At 46.9% G+C, this 22491-nt stretch overlaps 2 protein-coding genes across 12 annotated transcripts in view; one reads left to right on the forward strand and one right to left on the reverse strand.

The window, feature by feature from the left end:
- The window catches only part of TSTD2 (thiosulfate sulfurtransferase (rhodanese)-like domain containing 2), a 16881-nt gene extending 10285 nt beyond the window's left edge, over positions 1-6596 (forward strand). For all 3 annotated transcript variants that reach the window (XM_006758446.2, XM_006758447.2, XM_015560495.1), the window contains exons 5-10: positions 1339-1464; positions 2423-2528; positions 2822-2940; positions 3425-3583; positions 4159-4297; positions 6119-6596. In XM_006758446.2, the coding sequence (XP_006758509.1) occupies positions 1339-1464; positions 2423-2528; positions 2822-2940; positions 3425-3583; positions 4159-4297; positions 6119-6456 (987 nt within the window). In that variant the 3' untranslated portion in view covers positions 6457-6596. The remainder of the gene's footprint in view (positions 1-1338; positions 1465-2422; positions 2529-2821; positions 2941-3424; positions 3584-4158; positions 4298-6118) is intronic.
- The window catches only part of TMOD1 (tropomodulin 1), an 83864-nt gene that overhangs the window by 9095 nt on the left and 52278 nt on the right, over positions 1-22491 (reverse strand). For 6 of the 9 annotated variants that reach the window (XM_015560500.1, XM_015560502.1, XM_015560496.1 and 3 more), the window contains 2 exons: positions 16213-16357; positions 6950-7202 (listed from right to left, as the gene is read on the reverse strand). In XM_015560500.1, coding sequence (XP_015415986.1) covers positions 7060-7202; positions 16213-16357 — 288 coding nt within the window. In that variant the 3' untranslated portion in view covers positions 6950-7059. Of the gene's footprint in view, positions 1-6947; positions 7203-7801; positions 9332-16212; positions 16358-22491 lie in introns of those variants that run through there. The other 3 variants (XM_015560497.1, XM_015560498.1, XM_006758450.2) reach the window with 3 other exon arrangements.

A 22491-nucleotide genomic window follows, 5' to 3' on the forward strand; every position in this document is an offset into this window, starting at 1 on the left:
ATAAGTATAAGTATATATATAAGTATATATATAAATATAAGTGTGTATATATATATACATATATATGTATATATATATACATATAAAAGCTGTTAATCGGTATAATAGTCTGTGCAGATGGCGTGTACTTCCGACTCTCTTCTCCTGGCCGAGAAAGGCTTCACTCGGCTCCAGTACTCTCTCAAGGACTGGATGTGACTCAGAATGCTCATCATGGGACTCTGCACAGCCCCTTCTAGTGAGCTGGCATGGGCTTGTGAAATGAATCCCATTTATATCCATGCCCTGAAAGAATTGAATCAAGTGTCTCAGCCAATGAAGTATCACCTCTGGGCCCTGAAAAAGGGGAGCCTTTGAAAATTTTTAAATTCTAAGTAATGCATTGGGAGGTACCATTGGTATACAGGTAGTAGTAACATTGTAGGACCTTAAGTTACCTCTCCAGAGAATACCATGATATAAGTGTTGCACTTTCTCTCTAGCACTTTTCTCTAGAGAGCTCAGCACCCTCTAAAGATGATCCATCTTTAAACTCATCCAAGGATTTTGTCGCACCACAACAGCTAACTTTAGTGACCTCTTAAGGCAGGGGTCCTAATCCAAGCTCTAATGTCTGGTAACCAGTGAAGCACTTCAATGAGTACAGATTTGAGAAGCCAGAAAACCTCAGATGTGCATACACATTCATTTGTTCAACAGATACATAGTGAATGCCTACTATGAGGCAGGTGTTCTAGGCACTGGTTATGCAACAGTGAACAGAACAGACACACACTCCTGCAACTCTGTATTCCAGTGGGTGCGTTTGCAACGGTGGGCTTTCCCCAAACACCATGCAGAGATGCATTCACTCCCATTCCCAGTCCTCAGGTGTGCTCTGTGCTTTAGAACTTGGGGAATCTCTCCAGCAGTGGTTTTCATTGTTTATTCTCTTTTTTCCCTGTTTTAGCAAGATGAAGAAACAGGTTCAGAGAAGTAAAATAATTTTCTCAGGGCACTTTGCAAGGAAGTGGCAAAACTGAATCTTGATTCTAGATCTGCTGACCTGGATTAAACTCAAAACGTGGTTCTCTGGCCATTGGACAACTGGAGCTCCATAGCAAATGGGGCTTTTCAGTAGTCTCATTAATTTCATGCTCTTTATTCAGCACACATTAACCAAGTACCTTATCTGAACTTAGGAAGTGCCATTTTAGAAAACACAGGTATCTTTGTGGTAACACTTTGGTGTCCACAGCAGTGTCTGCGTTTCCTGTTCAATTCACTGATACACTTGAGCCTGTTCTGCCCTGGGAAGATTTAAACTGCATTCCCTTTCTCTCACCATCTGTGTCTCAGGTGCGAATTGCTACAGAAGGAATCAACGGGACAGTGGGCGGAAGCAAATTGGCCACCAGACTCTATGTGGAAGTCATGCTTTCCTGCCCATTGTTTAAGGATTATCTCTGTGAGGATGATTTTAAGGTAAGAGACATTGAAAAGGAAATGGCTCTAGAGCCGTGCCTCGTTGCCTCTTCCTGCTGTAGGTATGAAGAGAGGGCAATATGAGAAATACGCAGTGCCAGACAACTACCCTTCCCCATTGCCAGGTGACAAGGCAGTGTGTGGGAAGGACGTGATGGTTCCACATCTTCCACTGAGTCGCCATGTGGTCTTGGACAAGTTAGTGCCCTCTCTGGACCTCAGTCTCCCTTCCTAAAGAATAAGGTTGACACAGTTGACAATGATCTAAATCAGGGGTGGGCAAACTTTTGACTGGAGGGCCACAATGGGTTCTTAAACTGGACCGGAGGGCCGGAACAAAAGCATGGATGGAGTGTTTGTGTGAACTAATATAAATTCAAAGTAAACATCATTACATAAAAGGGTACGGTCTTTTTTTTTTTTTTAGTTTTATTCATTTCAAACGGGCCGGATCCGGCCCACAGGCCGTAGTTTGCCCACGGCTGGTCTAAATTCTGAAACTTAGACATGTTTGCTTATTTGGGAGACTGCCTGGCTATGTCGGTAAACCTGGAATGATCAGATCAGCACTTCACACAGGGAACGAGGTTGCTCTTACAGCTCAGGTGATAAAGGTGGTGGGAAATACCTTGGGAGTTAATGCTGTGGTGATAGGTAAAGAGAGGTCATTGCTCCAGGACAAAAGCTGTGACCTAATCTTACCTGGTGAAATTGCTCAGTGGTGTTTCAATTTTAAATGCTTATTGCTATAGAAACACCTTTTCAGTGTAACATTTCTGAACATGGTAGATATGCGGTAAATAAGTACCAAATATAAGAATTCTTTTATAATAATACCATAGCTGTAGTATTAAGAAGTCTCAAATTAGAAAACCTGTTTTAATGGGAAATGGGAATTACGGCCTAGACTGTTCCAGAAAATTCAGCATTATTATCTGCTTTGTTTCTCATTGGCTAGACCAGCAAAGGAGGAGCATGCTGTTTCCCCGAGTTGCGTGTTGGTGTATTTGAAGAAATTGTGCCTATGGGGATCAGTCCCAATAAGATCTCCTACAAGAAGCCTGGTATGCTTGCTTTTAGAAGGACAAAACAATAGAGAGACAGATGTGAAAGTTAGACACATCTGTCAGCTAGAGTTGTGATGAATCCTTCCATAAATAACTGTGGGGTGGCTAACATTTGGGTCATTTAATGCTTAAATTGGTCTTCTTTTTGGAAACTCCCCCTCAGAAGGACCTTACTTATTCTTGATGACGGTTTGGCAAGAAGTCGTTTTCTCTTTAAAGATAGCAGTTTTGGAAGAGTGCAATTCTTACTTGTAAATAGTTTATCAACTAATTTTTTGGTTTGATTTTAGGAATCCATTTGTCCCCGGGTGAATTTCATAAAGAAGTAGAAAAGTTTTTGTCTCAGGCAAATCAAGAACAAAGTGATACTATCCTCCTGGACTGCAGAAACTTCTATGAAAGCAAAATAGTAAGAACCAGAATTGAGTCCCCACGGTATGGCATGTTCCCCAAGGAAACATGTGTGTGCCATCAGAGGTCAAGTCACATGGATCTCTTCCCACTGCTAGCAGCCTCAGAGAAAACCCCAAGCCTTCCAACTCAGGATCTGATGAGAAAACCTAAGAAAATATGAGTTACAGACATATTGGCAAATAATGTGTGTCCTGGATCCCAGGTGCCTACCCTCGACACATGTCAAGGATCTTATAAACTTCACTTTGGGCAGCCTCTCCAGTTCCCCTGAAGACTGGGAAGGTGACTCACAGTTTGCCAGCCATGTCTCTTAAGTTCCAGATCTTAAAGTTGAAAGGTTCAGAGTGTGTGATGAGAACAGCAACTAGCTGGTGTTTCCTTGCCAAGGAAGGGGGTGGGGGAGGGGAGAAGGAGGGGGACAGAAAAAAGCATACCAGGTATACTTTTTTTAATCATTTTCCTTCTGTCCCACATTGTAGGGACGCTTCCAGGGCTGCTTAGCCCCAGACATCAGGAAATTCAGTTACTTCCCTAGCTACGTTGACAGAAATCTAGAACTTTTCAGAGAGAAGAGGGTACTGATGTATTGCACTGGGGGCATCCGTTGTGAGCGGGGTTCCGCTTACCTCAAAGCCAAGGTGAGTCACCCTCCTTGGGGCACCACAGGCCTGGCTGTGAAGAAGGCATCATCCACAGCATGTGTGGAGCTCCCCCTGCCCCCCTTCATTCCCTCTCCCATCCTGGCCATCAAGCTTAGAGTTTATAAGTACAAAATATGAAGTTCTTAAATCTTAAGATGTGAAAAACACTCAGTAGTCTTAGAAACTCATCAGGTACAAATGGGAAAGATTTATTAACGTTTCCCTTTGCCTAATACTTTTGCTTGATCCTGAGAAGAGCAAATTCAGTAACATTACATGTCCCAACAGGTGTCTTTCTATATTTAGGGGGTGGCAAAAATAGTTGAGCTTCCACAATCTAGAGAGTGAAGGCCCTGACTGCTATCATCACCCATCTTCCCTCCCCTGACCCCCCTCCCGTAAGCAAGATCTGGCCAGTTGCTTCCTTGCACCCTTGGTCAGCAGTTTCTCAGTGTCCTGCAGTGGGAGCCAGGAGCCAACATTGGGCATCCTCACCACGTGCCACTCCTCTGTGGAGCTTCTTCCTGGCCTCTGCTTGTCTCCTGAATCTCCTGCTGTTTTTCCACACATAGGGAGTGTGCAAGGAAGTGTTCCAGCTCAAGGGTGGCATCCACAAGTACCTGGAGGAGTTTCCTGACGGTTTTTACAAAGGGAAATTGTTTGTTTTCGATGAGCGTTATGCTTTGTCCTACAACAGTGACATAGTGTCAGGTAAGTCAGCACAAGCCTAGAACCTAAACTCACGATCAAGCACACTCTCTGTGTGAACCATGCAGGAAGGCAGGCCAGCACTGATTCTGTGAAGAATAAAACAGGGAGAAGGCATGCGTGGCACCACCACTGCCCAACAGAGTTGGAGATGTAGAGGTACAGCAGAGTCAGGAGGCCTATGTTGGGATCCTGGCTTCACCATTTACTCGTTAGATAAGTCCTAAAAATGGAGATAATGTCCCTTGCTCTCTCTGCCTGCTCGGTGATGAACTAATAGGCTAAATCAGGGTTCTTCACACCTGGGGTCAATATGTAGAATTCAGGAATTCTGTGAATTTGGATAGGAATTAGTAATTTATTTTCATAACCTCTCACTAAATGTAACACTACCATCAATTATGAATACAAGCAACAAATCAGTAGTACTAGATGTACCTGTGACTTCAGTAGAAATCAGTATTTTCATAGATTACAGTTGCTACCTATATCTCAAAATCGCATTTGTTCATCATTGCTTCCAAATGGAAATAGCTATTAGGCCCATCACTAATTTTTATTATTTAATGTGCTAATATCTTATTATATTCCAGATTTTAAAAAATATTTTAATATTTTGTATTTCTATATAATTGGTGTCCTTTGTAATCATAGGTAGTTTATTTTATGCATTTAAAAACATATATTTCTAAGAGTTCATAGTCTTCACTAGACTGACAAGTAAATCTATGGCACACAGAAAAAGATTCCCCTAGTTTAGATGGTCTGTGGACACATGTGGTCTTGCACTTTTGCATGGTGGGTGGGGCATTCCAAGGTGGGAGCTGAACCTAGGGCCAAGGCCAGAGGCAGAGGTGGCCACAGGTAGCGGTGCTGACAGGAAATGTGTGGTTTGACTAGTTTTGAGTCCACACTAAAATGTGGTACCAAATGAAGGCAGTCCGTGAAGAATGGAAATAGTCCTTTAGGAAAAGGGCTCTTGATGCCACAGTCTTGAGCAGGAAAGGTCACGGGCAGACATCCCTAGTGGCTATTGCAGTTTTCTAGAGTGGGGATCAGAGACTGAGATTGCATGACTACTCGGATAATAAATAAAATATGAGTTGGATCGTTCTCTTTCCTTCTTAATCTTTAATTGTTTTGGATAGTCTTGTATTTGTGTCTGTTATTGAAAGTTATTGCACATCTGTTTTGGAGTTAGGTGGAGTATAAAGGGAAGAGAGAAGGCCTAAAGGTAACTTAGATAAGCTAGGTAAAGAGACTTGAAGAAGGATGGTACCGATGGTAACAGAAGCCAGCAGGAAAAAACCCGCTGAGAAAGTAGATAAGTATGAGTTTTAGGAATCCCAGTGGCAAGTGTCTGTTAGCAACAAACAGCAGGAGAACCTCAGGCCTGGGGAAGAGGGATGCAGAGCTGAGTTGAGATGTGGGATCATCTGCATTCAGGTATGTTGTCTCCCAGTGAAAAAGGGAGGGATCTAAAGGAAAAAGACCGTTGAACAAGAGGGTGGTTGGCTAGCTTTGAAATAGTTAATGAAAGAGAGAAGCATTCCTATTAGTATTTGTTTTTAAATGGGAAAAGGAAAAGTGGATCGGTGAATGCTGGAATCAGAAAGACAATTTCCAGAAGCAACCTCTCCCCCCAAAAAGGGGATGAGGAGTGTTTTTTGTTAGAAGATAGGAGACTTACTTACTATTTAGAAATCTTCCCCGGATGCAACAGGATATATTCAATTCTAATGAGCTAAGAGTTATATTTAGGAACTGGAGAAGTGCATGTGCGTATGTGTGTGTTTATAACAAAGATTGTTCTTCTGTCCCCAGAATGTTCATACTGTGGAGCCCCATGGGACCAATATAAACTCTGCTCCACTCCCCAGTGCCGTCAGCTCGTCTTGACCTGCCCCGCCTGTCAAGGACAAGGACTAACAGCCTGTTGTGTCACATGTCAAGACAAAGGGAGCAGGCCGGCTTCAAGCCCTGCCCAGCACAGCTTTAAAGAGGAATGTGACTGTACAGCCCGACGGCCACGCATACCCAGTGAGCTTTCACAGCAGGCGCCACCCCCCCTGAGCCCGGAGCCAAGACTTGATGTTGCTGAGGACGGGCCCTGCTTGTGTGAGCGGCACCGGCAACATTTCCCTGAGGCTTCACAAAGTTAGGTTTGAAGCAGCCATGTATTCGGAAATAGCCAGGCTGCAGCAACAGAGAAATGGGGAACTTGGGTGCTGGCCAATGACACCATGGCACACTGGTCACTTATTGGCCACTTATCCTATATAATAAAAGCCTAATATGCTAAGTATCTGGTGGTCCGGGCGGCTGTTCAACCAATCAAAGCATAATATGCTAATGATCTGCTAAGTCTGCTCAACCACTCGCTATGACGTGCATTGACCACCAGGTGGCAGACATTCCAACCGGTAGGTTAGCTTGCTGCTGGAGTCTGGTCAATGGGGACTGAGTGAGATGGGCTGGACATGCCGTGGAGCCCTCCCACAGTCCCTCCCTGGCTGGCCAACCTCCTGCATCCCTCACCAGCCCTGATTGTGCACCGGTGGGTCCCTTGGCCTGGCCTGTGCCCTATTGCAATCCAGGACCCCTCAGGGGATGTTGGAGAGCCGGTTTTGGCCTGATCCTGCAGGCTAGGCCGAGGGACCCCACTGGTGCACGAATTCGTGCACCGGGCCTCTAGTACTTCATAAGAGGAGAGAAGAGGGAGTTGGTGCTGACCACTTACCTGAGACATTCTGACTCAGAAGATGCTAGAGCACAGAAAAAGGTGAGCTGTGGGATCCCATAGCAGCTGAGGAAAAGAGCCTTGAGCCTGGCAACCAGGTCATGCCTTTTCTGTGCCAGGTGTCAGGGCTGGTAGCAGTCATTTTTCTTATCATCATACCTGTCTGTCCTGATGATAAAAGTGTGAAAGCTGTGACCCTGGAAGTAGACTCCTTGGAACAAATCCCATTAGTCACCTGCCATCCACCCCAACCCTCACCTCATCTCTGTTACCCTGCACTAGACCAGGATCTGGCCCACCTCTTGCTTTTTTAAATAAAACTTCATTGGGATAACCACACCCATTTTTTTTTTTTTACATATGATTTAAGACAGAATTAAGTATTTACAGCAGAAAAGTTATGGCTTGCAAATCTATATTATCTGGTCCTTTACAGAAAAAATTGCCACCTTCTGGTCTAAACCAACAGCTCTACTGATGGAACAGATGGTCATAAAGATGTGGCTCACCTTCATTTTTTATTGATTTGGTTTTTAACAGAGATTTTCCCCTAATAATCTGTTTTCCCTAGTATCCACCACACTTTGCTTTTAAGTATTTTCTTTGAGGGATTCAGATTAGCTTGATGACAAATATGGGCAGTTTTTACACAAGTGCCTTGGGATACAAGACATTCTGAGTGAGGTCATCCAGCACTGCCGTGGTTTCCCGGCCTTGTCGGGTGCGTGTCCCTGTCACACAGGTCCCAAGAAACACATACGCAGTCATTCATAGACCAACAGATTTAATGTTACATTGCAGTTTCCAGTGATGCAGAATACAGCTGCAATTGTGTTTCAAGGAGAAGCCGGTGGTGCCACTCCTGGGCCCATCTGCAGCCTCGTAGACACTCTTCCACAGAGGGCCACCTCTGGTTACCCTGCACCGTCCACGGCATTACAATTCAGTGTGCAAGACTTTTCCTTTCTCGTCAAAAGCCTCTCTGCTCAGTGCTCTGCAGCAGTCTGCTCGTCAGCTCTTTGGCGTGGCCTTTATCAGGAGATTTGTCCTATCACTCATGAATGTAACTTCCCAAGCAACAGAAATACTAGCTCGACTGGCACTGTGGTATGTTAAAAGGCACAAGGGCATTGTGGCTTCACTTTTTTGCTGGATCCCAAGAAGTGCCATGATGTTAAAAGGATGCGGCAGAGATACCAAAATTACGTTTTCAGAATCACCATCCTGGGATAGTTTGGCCAGGGTTTCCTAATTCATTACTATCTGGGTCTTCCCCGTTGGCTTCTGAGGCTTAACTTTTTAATTAAGATTAACAGTGAGGTGTCTAGTAAGTGCTGCCACAGGTAGTTGCAAGTCTGTCAGCATAGACTGGAAATTTATCCCTCTAACATTTGACTTCAAGTAAGCCATTAGCCCACTGTGCAATATAGAAAGGTGTTTTCAAGTATTTGGCCACAGGTTTTCATATCCATCATAAGGTTAGCATTCAATAAAGGAAAAAATTCTTTCTGACTCCGATATTAAATTGTAAATAAACCCCAGATGCCATAAAGAACACTCCAGGAGCTGTTTGTTGCCTGGGATTGGTAAAGACAGGATGGTTTTTGAAACTTGGAATTTCCTCATATCCAGCAAAAGGAATCTTGTGTTCTTTGATTCCTGGCAGAGTTCAGTGGCTTTAGTCTTTCTGTCTGTCTTGGGGGGGAAAAATTGTGTTCTTGATCCATCAATCAATTTGGCAACTTTAATCTTGAGGTTCTTCAATTTAAAGGAGGGTTAATAAAAAACCTTTTCTGCTGGCTAAATAGCTAAGATCGAATTTGTAATAAAGTATTGTATAATGCTTCTACACCGTGCGAAGAGTGTGCTGTTTGTTCGTGCATTAAGCATAGTCAATACACCTGAAACGCCATATAGCAAGGCCACCAAAAACAGGCTCTCAGCTAAGTCACTGCTGCTGTAACGTCATCTTCAGGAAGATCTGCCGGTCCAGGGGCTTCTTAGTTTTTAAACAATAACCAGACTGAACTTCTGTGACTAAAGAAAAACTTCACATTAACCATAATTTATAAAATTTCAACTGTAACCACTAGTTATTCTAAAGCCTTTGTGCATAAAGAACTGAACCACAAAAGGGTTTGTGCCGACATTCTGCCTTCTGGCTTCCACTGCAGAGCACAGATTATCAGTAGAATGTGTCCAGTTCAGAGGCGTGGTCATCACGGCCACACACTAGACTCCACTCCGGCACTTGGGAATGATGGGCCCAGTCAAGTCTGCGAGCCTCCTCTTCCTCACTGGAAAGGAAGGGAGATGAGATGTAAGCCAGTTGTCCCTGTGCACCAGGAACCACCTCTGTGGCTCAGAAAGCGCTGTGAGCTTCTCGCTAACGCTTTGGTTAGCAGAATCTGAAGCCAGTTGTTTCTAAAGGGTAGTTATGTGTGGTCGTGTAACGGCCCTCCCACTTGTCAGCGTTCACCGATGAGGGTCTGTGGTAATGTAGATTCATTCATAAATTACTTCTAAGTCGCTGACCTACAGGTATAAAACGCCTTTATCCAGCTCCACTGCTTTCACTTTACGTACAGAGGCCCTGCGGCGAAGATCCTTAGTCCACTTCAGATAAGAGTTAAGTCAGTCTCCTTAGTAAGTAAGACTAGGGTCTTAACTGCTGCATACATATCCCTTGGCTTTCTCAGAGTTCCTGGCCTCCCTCCTGCCTATGTAAACAACAGTGTCTACACGATGATTCCCCTGCATTATCTGTCCCCTCAGGGTTAACCCTGACATTTTCCCAGACGCAAAACATAAGCTCAAACGCAATCACAGAACAAAGTAGTTAAAAGCCATAAAGAAGAAAGAAGAAAACACTAGCCAGGAGGTTGCAGGCTGGAGGCATTAGCTTATAGGACCATGGGACAGGGAACAGGGTTCCCTTGGTTGTAACAAGGGAGAGTGTTCTGAAATGAATTAAGTGTCTGCAGATGAAGACCAAGCAGCAAGCTAGATCAGCCACGAGAGGAAGAAGTCTGTAGAGCTGGAAGGTGGCCGTCAGGGGGCTGCTGGTGTGGCAGACAGGAAGCGGAGGAAAAAGGACTGTCTATACTTAGATGTCCTCCAGTTCGCGAGCCGAGCCGGTAGACCTGCAGCCAACAGATGGATGAATAGGAGCTGCAACAAGAACCGAATCAGCTTGTGCAAACAGGGAGCCTGAATAGCAGAACCACCTTGGAAGGTGTGGTACTCGGGTTGTGGCTGGGAGCTGGGGGAGGGGCATGGGGCACAGGGCACCCAGTATGGGGCCCAGAGTTCAGCTGGTGCCTGAGCTCCTGCACACCCCTTTGCCCCCATCTGGAGAATAATAAATGCAAATCAATGGGCAATCTCCTGATGAGAAAACAATGGAACTATCAGAATGTCCAACAGCTTGGGTTAGATGTGGAGCAACAAAAACCCTAAGAGTAGAAGAGGCTCACCTGAGGTGACCAAAGGGTTATGATTCAGGGGTGGGGAACGTCTGGCCCGTGGGCCATATAAGGCCCATGAAATCATTTGATCCGACCCTGCCAAGGCACTAGGAATGAGTCAATTAAATGTCTGACCAAGTATAGCAGCCTAATTTTTAAGTTGATAATTCTGTATGGCCCTTGAATGATGTCATAAATATCCAAATGGCCCTTGGCAGAAAAAAGGTTCCCCATCCCTGGTTATGAGAACAGACCTTTAGGCATGTCCATGTTACCTGTGCAAGCATGCCTGGCAGGGCAGCCTCTTTACACCTCTTTTGCATGCAACACCTCATTGCAGCCCCTCCACAATTCTGGAATGTCAGTGTTGTTACCATTTCCGTGTTATGGACAAGGAAAGAAGGGCAGAGAGAGGGTACACTTCCTGCTCAAAGCACCACAGCTGGTACCAGAGAGAACCAAGGCTTGTGCCTCAGTCCAGCGCCTCTCTCAGTACCACTCAAGCCCTCCATATGGGTTTTACATATCAACAGCTCATCTGGTTCTCACAGGACATTAGCTCCATTCCCCTGGACAAAAAAAGAGCCAGGATCCTGAAAGCTGGTGGTAGAGTCAGGACTGGAACCTGGTCCCCAGCCCAAGCTCCGGGTATAGAAAGGGATGCCTTCCGTGTTCCTTTCCCCACTACATGCCCTCACTGCGTACACTGGGCTGGGTCTGTCCTAAGTTCCCCTGCACTGATGTCGCAGGGACTGGGTGAGGAGAGGGGGAGGCACCCACTTACTCAATATTCTTTCCCCCCATTTTAAGGAAATTGAGGCCAAGAGAGGGAATAACATGCTCCAAGTCACGAGAATAAGTGACAGAACTGGGAGTAGAAGCTGGGTCTCCCAATATCCACCTTCCATTCAATCTGCTTTTTACTTCCACTAAAGCAAAATGCTCTGTGTTGCTTATCATTGCAACATCACGAGACTCGTTTATCAGAGCCAGAAGGAATCTTGAGTCATCTGGACCGACCTCCGTGGTGGCTTGAGCTCCCTCCATCACTTCCCGCCAGGCTTGGACACCTCCATCACGTCTTTGGGGAGCATTTACATGCATTTATATACACAACAGCACTTACTCAGTGCTATTGCGTCCCAAGCACAAGAATCAGAACTAAAGATAGTGCTTAACAGGGGACCAAGATATACCAAGAGTAAGTCTGATAAACTATTACAGGTACCCTGGCAGGTCTCTATTAAGTATGAGGCACAATGCACAAAGTGGTCAGATCCTCTGAGGATGGGCAGGTGACATTCTGCTGAATCTTACAGGATAAAGGGGTAGATGGTGGGAAGGGAGCAGGAACATTAGGAGTAAAGGCCCTCTATAGGGATGCTTTTGCTTGAGTCACTCAGAGGCATTCTAGCTACCTGGAAGGGTTGGTACTAATATGGCAAGAGGATGGCTCATCAGGGGTGTCAAGAGATGAGTCTGGCAGGGCCTCACCCCGAGAGGAGGTGGAGAGCACAGGTTCAAGGGCTGGACTGCCAGTTTGAAGCCCACTTCTGCCCACTGCGGGTACCTTACTACTCTCTAGGCCTCCTTTCCTTAGCACAGAATGGGGGTAACAATAGCACCTGCCTCAGCTGGTTGCTGGCAGCCTGTGGGAGCAAGACAGGAGTGTGCACAGCAGTGCCTGGCACACAGCGGGCACCATGTAAGTATCAACTACGTTGTTAAGGGACTTGTGAGCCATGTCAGGGAGTTTAGGCTGAAGCACTGGGAGCCCTGAAAGGGGTCTAAGCAGAGCCCGAAGGAATCCTGGCAGGATGAGGCTCGGGATGAGCACTGTGCCCGACGCCAGCCCCGGAGGACCAGGTACGTGTGATGAGGATTTGACATAAGGCAGCCCCACAGGGGTGGCGAGGAGGTGACTGGCTGGGGTGGGGCTGTGCACAGAGAGAGGCCAAGATTTCTGGTTTGAATGGCTGCGAGGAAAGTAGTGCCTTTTCTGAGATGGTTTTAGGGCAGTGGTTCTCAACCTTGGCTGCACGTTAGAATCACCTGGGAATCTTTTTCAAATCCTGATTTCTGGGCCTCATCCTCCGGAAATTCTGTTTCTTGGTTATGGGGTGGGGCCACAGGACCTGACAGCCAGGCTTAGCCTAGGTCTGAGCTATAAACAGTGTGGAGATAGGACTCATCTGAGATCACCATGGGAAAACGTAGCGGGGGATCCGCGGCTCCTCCCAGATGCCGCCATGCCCAGGTCCCTGCTCTCTCCCACAGAACACAGGGTGGGAAGGGTCCCAGGCAGGCTGCCTGTCTGAAGGGGCTCTGGCTGACCCATGGCCTTGGGGACTGATATCCCCCCAGGAGGAGCCCACCTGCCCAAGCCATAGGCTGGGAGCCGGGAGCCGGCACAGAGCAGGTCACAGCGAGAGGAGACCGGAGGGGCTCAAACACTGCTCACAACCACAGCGGCTGGGTGAGGCCCACAGGAAATATTTTATGATAAAAATATTCAGCTGGAAAACACAGAAGGCTGTCTGCTTCATCGGAGCAACTCGGGCGAGATGAGGGACTGTGCTGGAAAGCAAGGATTTCTTTCTCACAGAATCCTTTGTTAAAGAACGATCTCCCTTCTTCTGATGCACTGTCAGAATCAGAAGCATTTCTTTTACCAAAATTAGCAGATGACCACAAATTTGCTTTCAAAGCTAGAAATCCTACATCACCAACTAGCGCTCTGCCTGCTGTGTGTAATCGCTGAACCGATGCTGCTCTGGTTCCTCCTGTGGGAGACCACGAGGGGAGGGCTGCACAGTCTCCGGGGGAACCCAGAGGCCCACGTTTATCACCTGTCACTCCTGCCCAGGAAACTGCCACAGTCCCGCTCCCCACCTGCTTTCATCACCAAAGTCCTTAGGTTGGCATTAAAGGCCTTTGGCTCACAGCCTCCCCACCTTTACTGAGTCCCATTCCTTGTGAACACCTCGCATACCTGCCCATCATCCTGCCTTTGCCCATGCCGTTCCCTCTGCTTGAAACGCACTTCCTCCCTTCTCTGTGAGTTCCTATTTTCTTTTTTTTTTTTAATTTATTTTATTGATTTTTTACAGAGAAGAAGGGAGAGGGGTAGGGAGTTAGAAACATCAACGAGAGAGAAACATTGATCAGCTGCCTCCTGCACACTCGCTACTGGGTATGTGCCCACAACCAAGATACATGCCCTTGACCGGAATTGAACCTGGGAGCCTTGAGTCCGCAGGTCGATGCTCTATCCATTGAGCCAAACCAGTTAGGGCATCCTATTTTTGGTTCTAGGTCCAATTCCCCATACTAGTTCCTCAGTCCTCTTAAGTCTTTCGTCTCTCCTGTCCTGCACACTGGGTCCTACCACCTCGCCTTTGCCTAGGCTAGCACCCCATCAGGAACGCCTCCTGGGCTAGCACCCCATCAGGACGCCTCCTGGCCTCCCCCACAACCTCTCTCTTCCTTTCCAGGCTGGCTGAAGGCCCACCCCAACCAGGATGCTTTGTTTAACTGGCCTTTGTCCTCACAAATCATGTCCTCATTTTACTTGGATACAGTATGCAGGCACGCTTGAATTTTTAGGCACATCTTTGAGTCTTTTCTCCCCTAAAAGGTATAAAGGTTCCTGAGTCAGGGAACTAGTGTTTCTGTTGCCCCTCACGTCACTGAGCATGCGCTCACTAACCACGGGTGTGACTTGACTGAGCCACTGCCTAGAAGGGCAGCCTGACCCAGGCTTCACTTTCTCCGCAGGGAAATGGAGGGATGGGCCTGAAGTCCGTCCAGCTCAGGCACTCTCGAGTCCTGCCACAACCTCAAGAGATCCCTGGTGCTAGGAGTTGGGCCTGGATTTTGGAATCACAGACTCTCAGGACTGGGAGTGTCCTTCAGGGCATTTCATTACACCTCCAGCTGATTTTGGTGTCTCACCCCACCCCCACCCACTACCCCACCTTCCCTGCAGCAACCCTGATCTCTAGTCATCTGGAACCTTCCTTCCCCAGAAAAAAACAAAGACCTCCAGACCATCTTGCTACTGGAAGACCCTAGCTGGATTAGCCCTGGGAGAGGCACCGAGGGGCACACAGGAAGTTCAACCTAGGCTGGGAGGGGAACCGGGAGGCTATTGCATAGCACAACAGAACGGAAGGCTTGCGGTGCTCCTTCTGAAGCCAGCTCACTGCTGGGCCAACAGAATTTAGGTGGATGGCCTCCCTCAACACTGTGGCACCATCATAATCGCAATTCTTAGTTACTAGTGTCAGTTCTTATTTTATTTCCAATCAGGGCACTTCAGATAAACCGGGACACTGGCTGCATTTTTTTTGTTTGCTTTATGGACTTTCCTGGACCTGCAGCTCTAGAAAAAGTGGCAAGTAGCCTCTGGGCTGTGATATCTTTAAGAGCAAGAACCTGCATCGTCAACACCCAGGGCCTATAGGGCCTTGACCAGGTGTTTGTTGAGTTGACTCACTCAATCTGCAGTGTGTGTGGCTCTGAGGTTATCTAGGCAGAGGTTCTGTGAGTGCCTGCCTTGTGCACACTCACCTACACACTCATCTCCAGGCACTAACCTCGCCTCAGGTTCATCGCCATGTGCTTTAGAATCAGGCTCTTTGTATTTCACTGAGTGTTAAAAACAAAACAAGCAACAAAAGCCACATGTAAAGCAAGTTTGAATTTGATGAAAAAACTCACTGAATACATTGCCCTTTAGAAAACGTATTTCATAATTCAATTTCAGAAAGCAACTTTAACAAAAGCCACATGTAAAGCAGGTTTGCATTTGATGAAAAAACTCACTGAATACATTGCCCTTTAGACAACGTATTTCATAATTCAATTTCAGAAAGCAACTTTTTTTTTTTTTTAACTCATCATGCTTCCGTCTCGTCTGTAATAAGAATAACATAATTTGGATTTTCTTCTTCCTGCCTTGTCTCTAGCAAACTCATGGCTAAATATAATAATCAAATATGTTAGCGTATTAGGCCTACTCCTTTTCCTGGTTATTTTTTCCTCCACTTTTCCTATAGCCTTATCAGACCCACTCTTTTTGGGACACTGTATCAAGTTCCTTTAACAGCCAGCAGGAACACACAGAAGTAACTATACACAGAGCTTGGGAACAACTGGCATCTGGAAAAGTCAGTGATTGATGTCACTTTTCATTCAACTGACTTATTGGGTGTTTGCTCACAAGAAAGATTGTGACATTCTCTTTTAAGAACAGACAAACTATACCTTTAACTGAGATTCAATTACTGTAACCTGTTTACTATGAAGTCAACATTTTCAACTCTTATCTTAAAAACAAAGAGAAGTCTCCTAGGCTTGGGGCTTTGGTAATAGTGCTGGTTGGGGGCTGTGGGACCTGGGGCTGGAGCCAGACCGTGACCTTGACAGAATTCTTGAGTTCAGAGAAGGGTGTTCGGAAGAGGAGACTCCCGGTGAGCCTGTGTTCTTCCGAGTTTCATTTCAGGAGCTAAAGCACCGAGGGTGCCCTCTGGGCCTGCCCTGGGCTGAGCTGAGCTTAGAGGGCCCAGCGAGGAGACAAGGCACAAACACACAAAACGAATGAAACCAATGTGAAAGTCGGAGTCAGGCTCACCAAGAGGACCCCCTGGGAAAGTTATCCATGAAAATTCCCCCCAGGACAGGTAGGGAGGGAGCACGTTTTTACTCACCAAGGTCGTTGTTGCTCATCATGGCGTTGGAGGCCCGCAGCCGGGGCCCCTGCTGGGTAAAGTGGTAGCCAAATTTCAGAAGCGTTGTGTTTTTTTCCAACATGCTCACGATCTCCATTTCCACTTTGTTGCCCAGGGGCTGGCTCTTTGGTCAAGAAAGAACAATAGTCACCACTCATTCCATTTGCAAGGCACCTATCCCTTCTCTGCCCACCAGAAACCCTGAGCAGTGGGCGGGGATTTTATCCCCACCTCCCAGAGCAGGAAATGGAAGTCTGGAGCAGGTGAAAGGTCACAGCCAGGAGGAAATGAGCTGGGATTCGAACCCAGGCCACTGGACACCTACAATAGATCTTTCCACTGGCCCATCCTAGAAGGACTGAGCAGAAGGACCTTCAAATCATCTAGTCACAAGGAAATGTAAAAGTCCTGCTGCCGGGGCTGTTCCCCATACTAATTAATCCAGGATCACTGGGAGTGCGGCTCAGGTGTACATGGCTTTTCACTCTCCTCAGGTGAGTCCAATGTACAGCAGGTTTGATAATCAGTCATTTAGACTCATCTGCAATTTACAAAGGAAGAAACTGAGGCTGAGAGAGGGAAAAGGATTTGCCCAAAGGCACACAGGGGGTTGGGAATGCCAGAGTCAGCTTCCTACAGCCTGTTATGTCCCTTACCCCCGAAGCTATAGTGATCATCTGATAAAGATGAAAGAAAGGGAAAACCCTTTAAGATTTACTCTTAGAAACTTTTGAATATGCAATGTAGGATTATTAATTCTAATACTATAAGTCATGCTGTACATTACATCTCTATGACTTATTTGTTTTATAGCTAAAAGTTTTCACTTTTTAAAAAATATATTTTATTGATTTCAGGGAGGAAGGGAAAGAGAGAGATAGAGAGTGGGAAAGAGGAAGGGAGGGAGGGAGAGAGAGAGTGATAGAGAGAAACATCAATGATGAGAGCAAATCATTCATTGGCTGCTTCTCCCTGCTGGGGATAGAGCCTGAAACCTGGGCACGTGCCCTGACTGGGAATCAAATCATGACTTCCTGGTTCATTCGTCGATGTTCAACCACTGAGCCACGCTGGCAGGGTGAAGTTCTCACTTTTTGATCCCCTTCGCCCATTTCACCCACTCGACCCCCATCCCTGGAACTACCAATCTTTTCTCTGTATCTGAGCTTGGTTGTGTTTTGTTTTTAGATTTCACATATAGGTGAGCTCATATGGTATTTGTCTTTGTCTGACTTATTTCACTTAACATAAGGCTCTCAAGGTCCATCTATGTTGTTGCAAATGGCAAGATTTCATTCTTTATTATGATTGAATAATATTTCATTGTACACACACACACACATCTTTTTTATCCATTCATCCATTGGTGTGCACTTAGGTTGCTTCCATGTGTTGCTATTGTCAATTGCAGTGAACACAAGGGTACACATTGTATCTTTTCGAATTAGTGTTTGTGTTTTCTCTGAAGTGGGATTGCTGGATCATATGACAGTTTTATATTTTTTTCAGGAATCTCCATGCTGTTTTCCGTAGTGGCTGCATCAATTTACATTCCTACCAACAGTACACAAGGGTTGCTTTTTCTCCATATCCTTGCCAACCCATGGCATTTCTTGTCATTTTGATGATAGCCATTCTACCAGGTGTGCGGCAATATCTCATTATGGTTTTGATATGTATTTCCCTGATGATTAGTGATTTTGAGCATCTTTTCATGTACCCATTAGCCATCTGTATGTCTTCTTTGGAAAAAAGTCTATTCAGATATTCTGCCCATTTTTAAATTGGACTGTTTATTAAACTACAAATTTAAATAATTAAAATTAAATAGAATTTAAAATTCAGTTCCTCAGTTGCACTAGCCACATGGCAAGTGTGCAATCGCCACTGGCTACCACGTTGGTCCTGCAGAAACGGAGCATTTCCATCATCACAGAAAGTTCTTGTGGAGGTGCTGTCCTAGACTGTGAGCCCTGGGATAGCACACAGGACCCAGGATCTCTAGGTCAAGGTCAAGGTCACAGGATTGAATTGAATGGAGGAAACAGGAATAGGCTCAATGCATAGGAGGGTTGAGAAGATACATCAGCCCAGCATCCAAAGAGACAAGCATGGAACCGTGGTTGAAATCTTGACGGAGAACTCCTCCCAGGTTATTCTGAGTTCACCAGAGCTCGTCTGGGTTCAGATGGGGCTGAGACGCTGATTAGGGCAAGCAGAGGGCCATTGGTGAAATTCCACCAGACTGTCTGGCAAGGCTCCTGAAAGGGCTGGGAAGAGCTCTGGCCTGTCCTCAGAGAACTCAGACCAGCCCTGCGCTCTGGCTGGCTTGGCCTGGCAGCCCATCTCACCCCACACCGCCCGCCCCCCCTTTGAGCTGGAAGCCTGGCCTCCCCTTGGGGGCACTTGCTGGGAGAGCACTGCGCAAACTCACAAATGCACAAACTCACGGTGGGCTAGTCTGAGAGAGCGCAGAAGCGCAGATCCTCCCTGACTGGAGGGGCTGCCAGGGCTGCTTCTATAAAGCTGGCACTTCAGGTCACTCAGTTCAGAGTACAGAGCACCCCAATGCAGACTGCCCCATCCAACCTCCCTACATCCTGGGGAGGAGGGCCGGGCAGGCAGGAACTAGCACCCCGTCTTAGAGATGAACGGAGCTCACATATAGATGGAAGCTAGATGTGCTCCCTCTGCTTAATGACAGAGCCAAGGCTTGGCCTTAATCCGGGGCTGGGAGGACTTCAGAGGACCTGTAGGCCCACATTCTCAAACTAGCATCCGTGGTCCCCAAGACACACAGATGTCTGTGTGTGTGTGAAGATACAGGATTCTTTTAGATAATTGTGGCCAATCTTCCTGGCATGTTAATCTTGGACCAAAACCACTATTTTTACATTACGGAGTAAAATAGAAAACACGTATGAATCCTAACAAGCTTTGTACTTGCTTCATTCTCAGGCTGTCCCCTTTTCTCCAGGGACTCTGAGACCAGAAGGCCTCGATCATCTCATAGATGAGAGGAGAGGCCATTGGGGATGAGGTTAGGACTAAAACTCTGGTTCTTACTTATTTTTCAAATACTTGTTAGTTAGTAATGATCCTTTCTAATAAAAGGGTAATATGCAAATTAACTCACTCTGTCACAAAAGAGGCGGCACCCAGTCCTCTCAGCGCCACCGGAGTCCCCCAGTCCCGGGGGGAGGGGGGATGGCACTGAGAGCAGACAGAGTGAGCAGCCTGACAGAATGCTTGCTTCGTTGCCATGGCAACAAGACAAGCATTTTGCACCCAGCCACAGAGGGCCTCTGGCCAGGCCTGGTGCGGAACACTTGTGTCATTGCAGGCCGGGCTGAGGAGACCTCCCTGCCCCCCCCACCCCATGCACGAATTTCGTGCACCGGGCCTCTAGTTGTATGTCATAAGCACCTTACATACGCTAACTAGGAACCTATGGAATATGTACTATTGTACCTTTCATCTTACAGACATGAAGAATAGAGGTATTAAGAAATTCCCACTGAATCACAGAGCTAGGCAGGTGCAGTCCAGGATTTGAATATGGGCGGTCTGCTCAGTGTTGATCGTCTTCAGCTGCTAATTTTTTGGGGGTCATTTGTTACACAGCTATAAATAATTGGTGCACACACGTAATGTTGAGCAAAAAGGCCAGACATAAAAGAGCACATGCATGTGATTCTATTGATCTGAAGCTTAAGAACAGGCAAAGCTCATCTATGGTGACAGAAAGCAGGACGTGACGGCATTAGGAGGGTATCAATTGGTAAGGGGCAAGAGGGAGCCTGCTGGGCTGCTGGATGCATTCTGTCTTGATCTTGGTGGGGATTACAGGTGTATACATGTATAAATCCACTGAGCTGTCCTTTTAAGACATATCTGCTTTACCATATATGCTACACTTCACTAAAAAAGGTAAATTTAAGTAAGAAAGAGGGGGAATAAGGGAAGAAAGAAAGGAGGTAAAAAGTTGTTCCTTGCACGAGCTAGAATCTCTCCCAGAAGTCGGTTCTCCCCAGCCCATCTGTCCACCACCAACTAAGTCTAACAAACAACAGAAATATCACCTCCCTCTGATTGAGAGAATACTACATGGTTCAAGGATCAACACATTAAATCCTCTCACTACACTAGTACATTGGATATCAGTATTATTCCCATTTTATAGATGAGGAAACAGAGGCATGGACACATTAAGTGACGTTCCTGAGTTACACAGCAAGAGCAGAACGGGGGCTTGATCCTTTGTTTGACTTTGTCAGGGACTGAAGACAGGTCATGCTTGGGTCAGTCTGTTTCTCATCTGGGAAGCTCCTGGGTTTTCAGGACAGACTGCCGTGGCAACCTGACATGGAGCAAGACGGTTGTTGTCGCAAATCTTTAGTCTAATTCACTCTGATCTGTGTAGGAGACGGGTGTTCTCTTCACCATACATTTTGTCTCTCATTTTCACTAATTTCATCTCATTTTTCCCTGAGAAGGGGGGTCAGTAAAGAAACACAACGGGCATGTGGGTGAAGGAACAGTGACCTGGGCCTGTCCTCTCACTGAGGTTGAATTACTTAGTTAATTCCAGGCTGAATTACTTCAAATCGCAGTGAAAATACAGATGTGAAAAGAATGCACAGACCCAGAGCTGCTGCTTCGGAGGTAAATGTAGAAGGAACAACACAGCAACACAGAGAACCCAATTAGTCGAATAGTCTTGCTCTTTTGGTTTTCAAGTGTTTTTCTTACGCCTTGCAAATCCAAAAGTATATTCAGTCTCACTTAACATAGTTAGCCAGCTGACATAAGTGTGTAATCTAACAGTAAGGGGTGTCGCCAAGTGTGAGACCCTTCAGGATTCTATTCCAGTGTAGCTTTTATTTTCTTTCTAAACTGATTTTCATTAGGAAAATAATCCAATCTGGGAAAACAAGAAAACACAATCCACTTTCTTTAGCTTTTTTTTTCCCAAAATATTAAGCACATCCTCACTGTCAAACATTGGAATGAAACGTGATAAATCCAGCCAATACCCCCGACCTTGCACATATCTTCATTTGGGGAGGGGGTCGTGTTTCAGGTGTTGTCTGCTCAGAGGGGCAGGGAGAGCACCCTGAGCCCTCAGGGTCCTGGGGAAGGACCTGCTGGAGGGAGCTCAGTCAGGAGTGAGGAGAGTGAATTGAGGGGCCCAGAGAACCCCCATTTGGGTATGACCTGCTGGGGGTGGACGGGGCCTGCAGACACCCCATCTGTAGGGTCGACCCTGTCCATCCAGACAGGCAGCCTGTCCGACAGGCAGGACCTCTCAGCTCCCACCCAGCTCTGACGCGTCCTTGATCTATGACTTTGGGCAAGTCTCATCCCTTCTCTGATCCTCAGTTTCCCCACCTGTAAAAGGAGGGCAGGACTGCCATTTTCTCAGTGTCCTCAGCTCCAGGTCAGCGCCCCTCTGCCCTCTCCCACCCTCACTGCCTTCCCTGTCCCTCCAGCCCTCACTGCTGGCTCTGGGCAACTTCAGGCAGCAGCAGAGCAGAGTCTGGAGATAAAGAAAGACTGGCCGAGTAAACAAAGAGCCTCAGAGTCCTGGTTCCAGAATGTGTGTCCCGAGCCAGCCTGGGAGGCTCCTGTCACTGGGTAGAAGGCCCCAAGTCCCTTTCCTTGGCCATATAAGGAGAAAGGAGAGCGGCGACTCACTGACACAGGTGACAGGCACAAGGGCTGAGGAGAAGGCTGCCGCCTCTGAAGGCCCCGGGGACTAACCAAGAATGAGGAATAAATCACATGCCACTCATCACCTCCTTTTGGTCACACTCTCTAGAAGCCTAGGGGCTGGGGCACCTGATGAGAGGCAGTCACCATGCCCAGACCTCCTAACGCACTGTGAGAGGCATGGGTGGCCTCCCTAGAGCCTGGGTGGCTGAGCCCCCTCCTCTAGACAGGCCTTCTCCCAGTCCTCCTCCTTCCCTGCCAGACGCCCCTCATCTCCAGACTCCAGCATATGGGAGCACTTCCCCCAGGTCCCTTCATCCAGGAGGTCATCCCACCTCTCTGCTCTCCCAGGCCCTGACGCCCTCTTCCTGCTCCCATCCAGCAGGGAACCATGTTCCCCGAGCACATGGGCAGTCTGTGCACAGGGCAGTCTACAACCCACCTTCCCTTAGCATCCATTCAGAGCCCCTTGGACTCCCAACTCCCTTTCCTCCCTTCCTCCTGGGGTACCATTCATCCTATTTGGATGGGCTCCTTCACTTTCCC

This window comes from Myotis davidii, unplaced genomic scaffold, assembly GCF_000327345.1.
Source record: "Myotis davidii unplaced genomic scaffold, ASM32734v1 scaffold534, whole genome shotgun sequence".
Taxonomy (NCBI): domain Eukaryota; kingdom Metazoa; phylum Chordata; class Mammalia; order Chiroptera; family Vespertilionidae; genus Myotis; species Myotis davidii.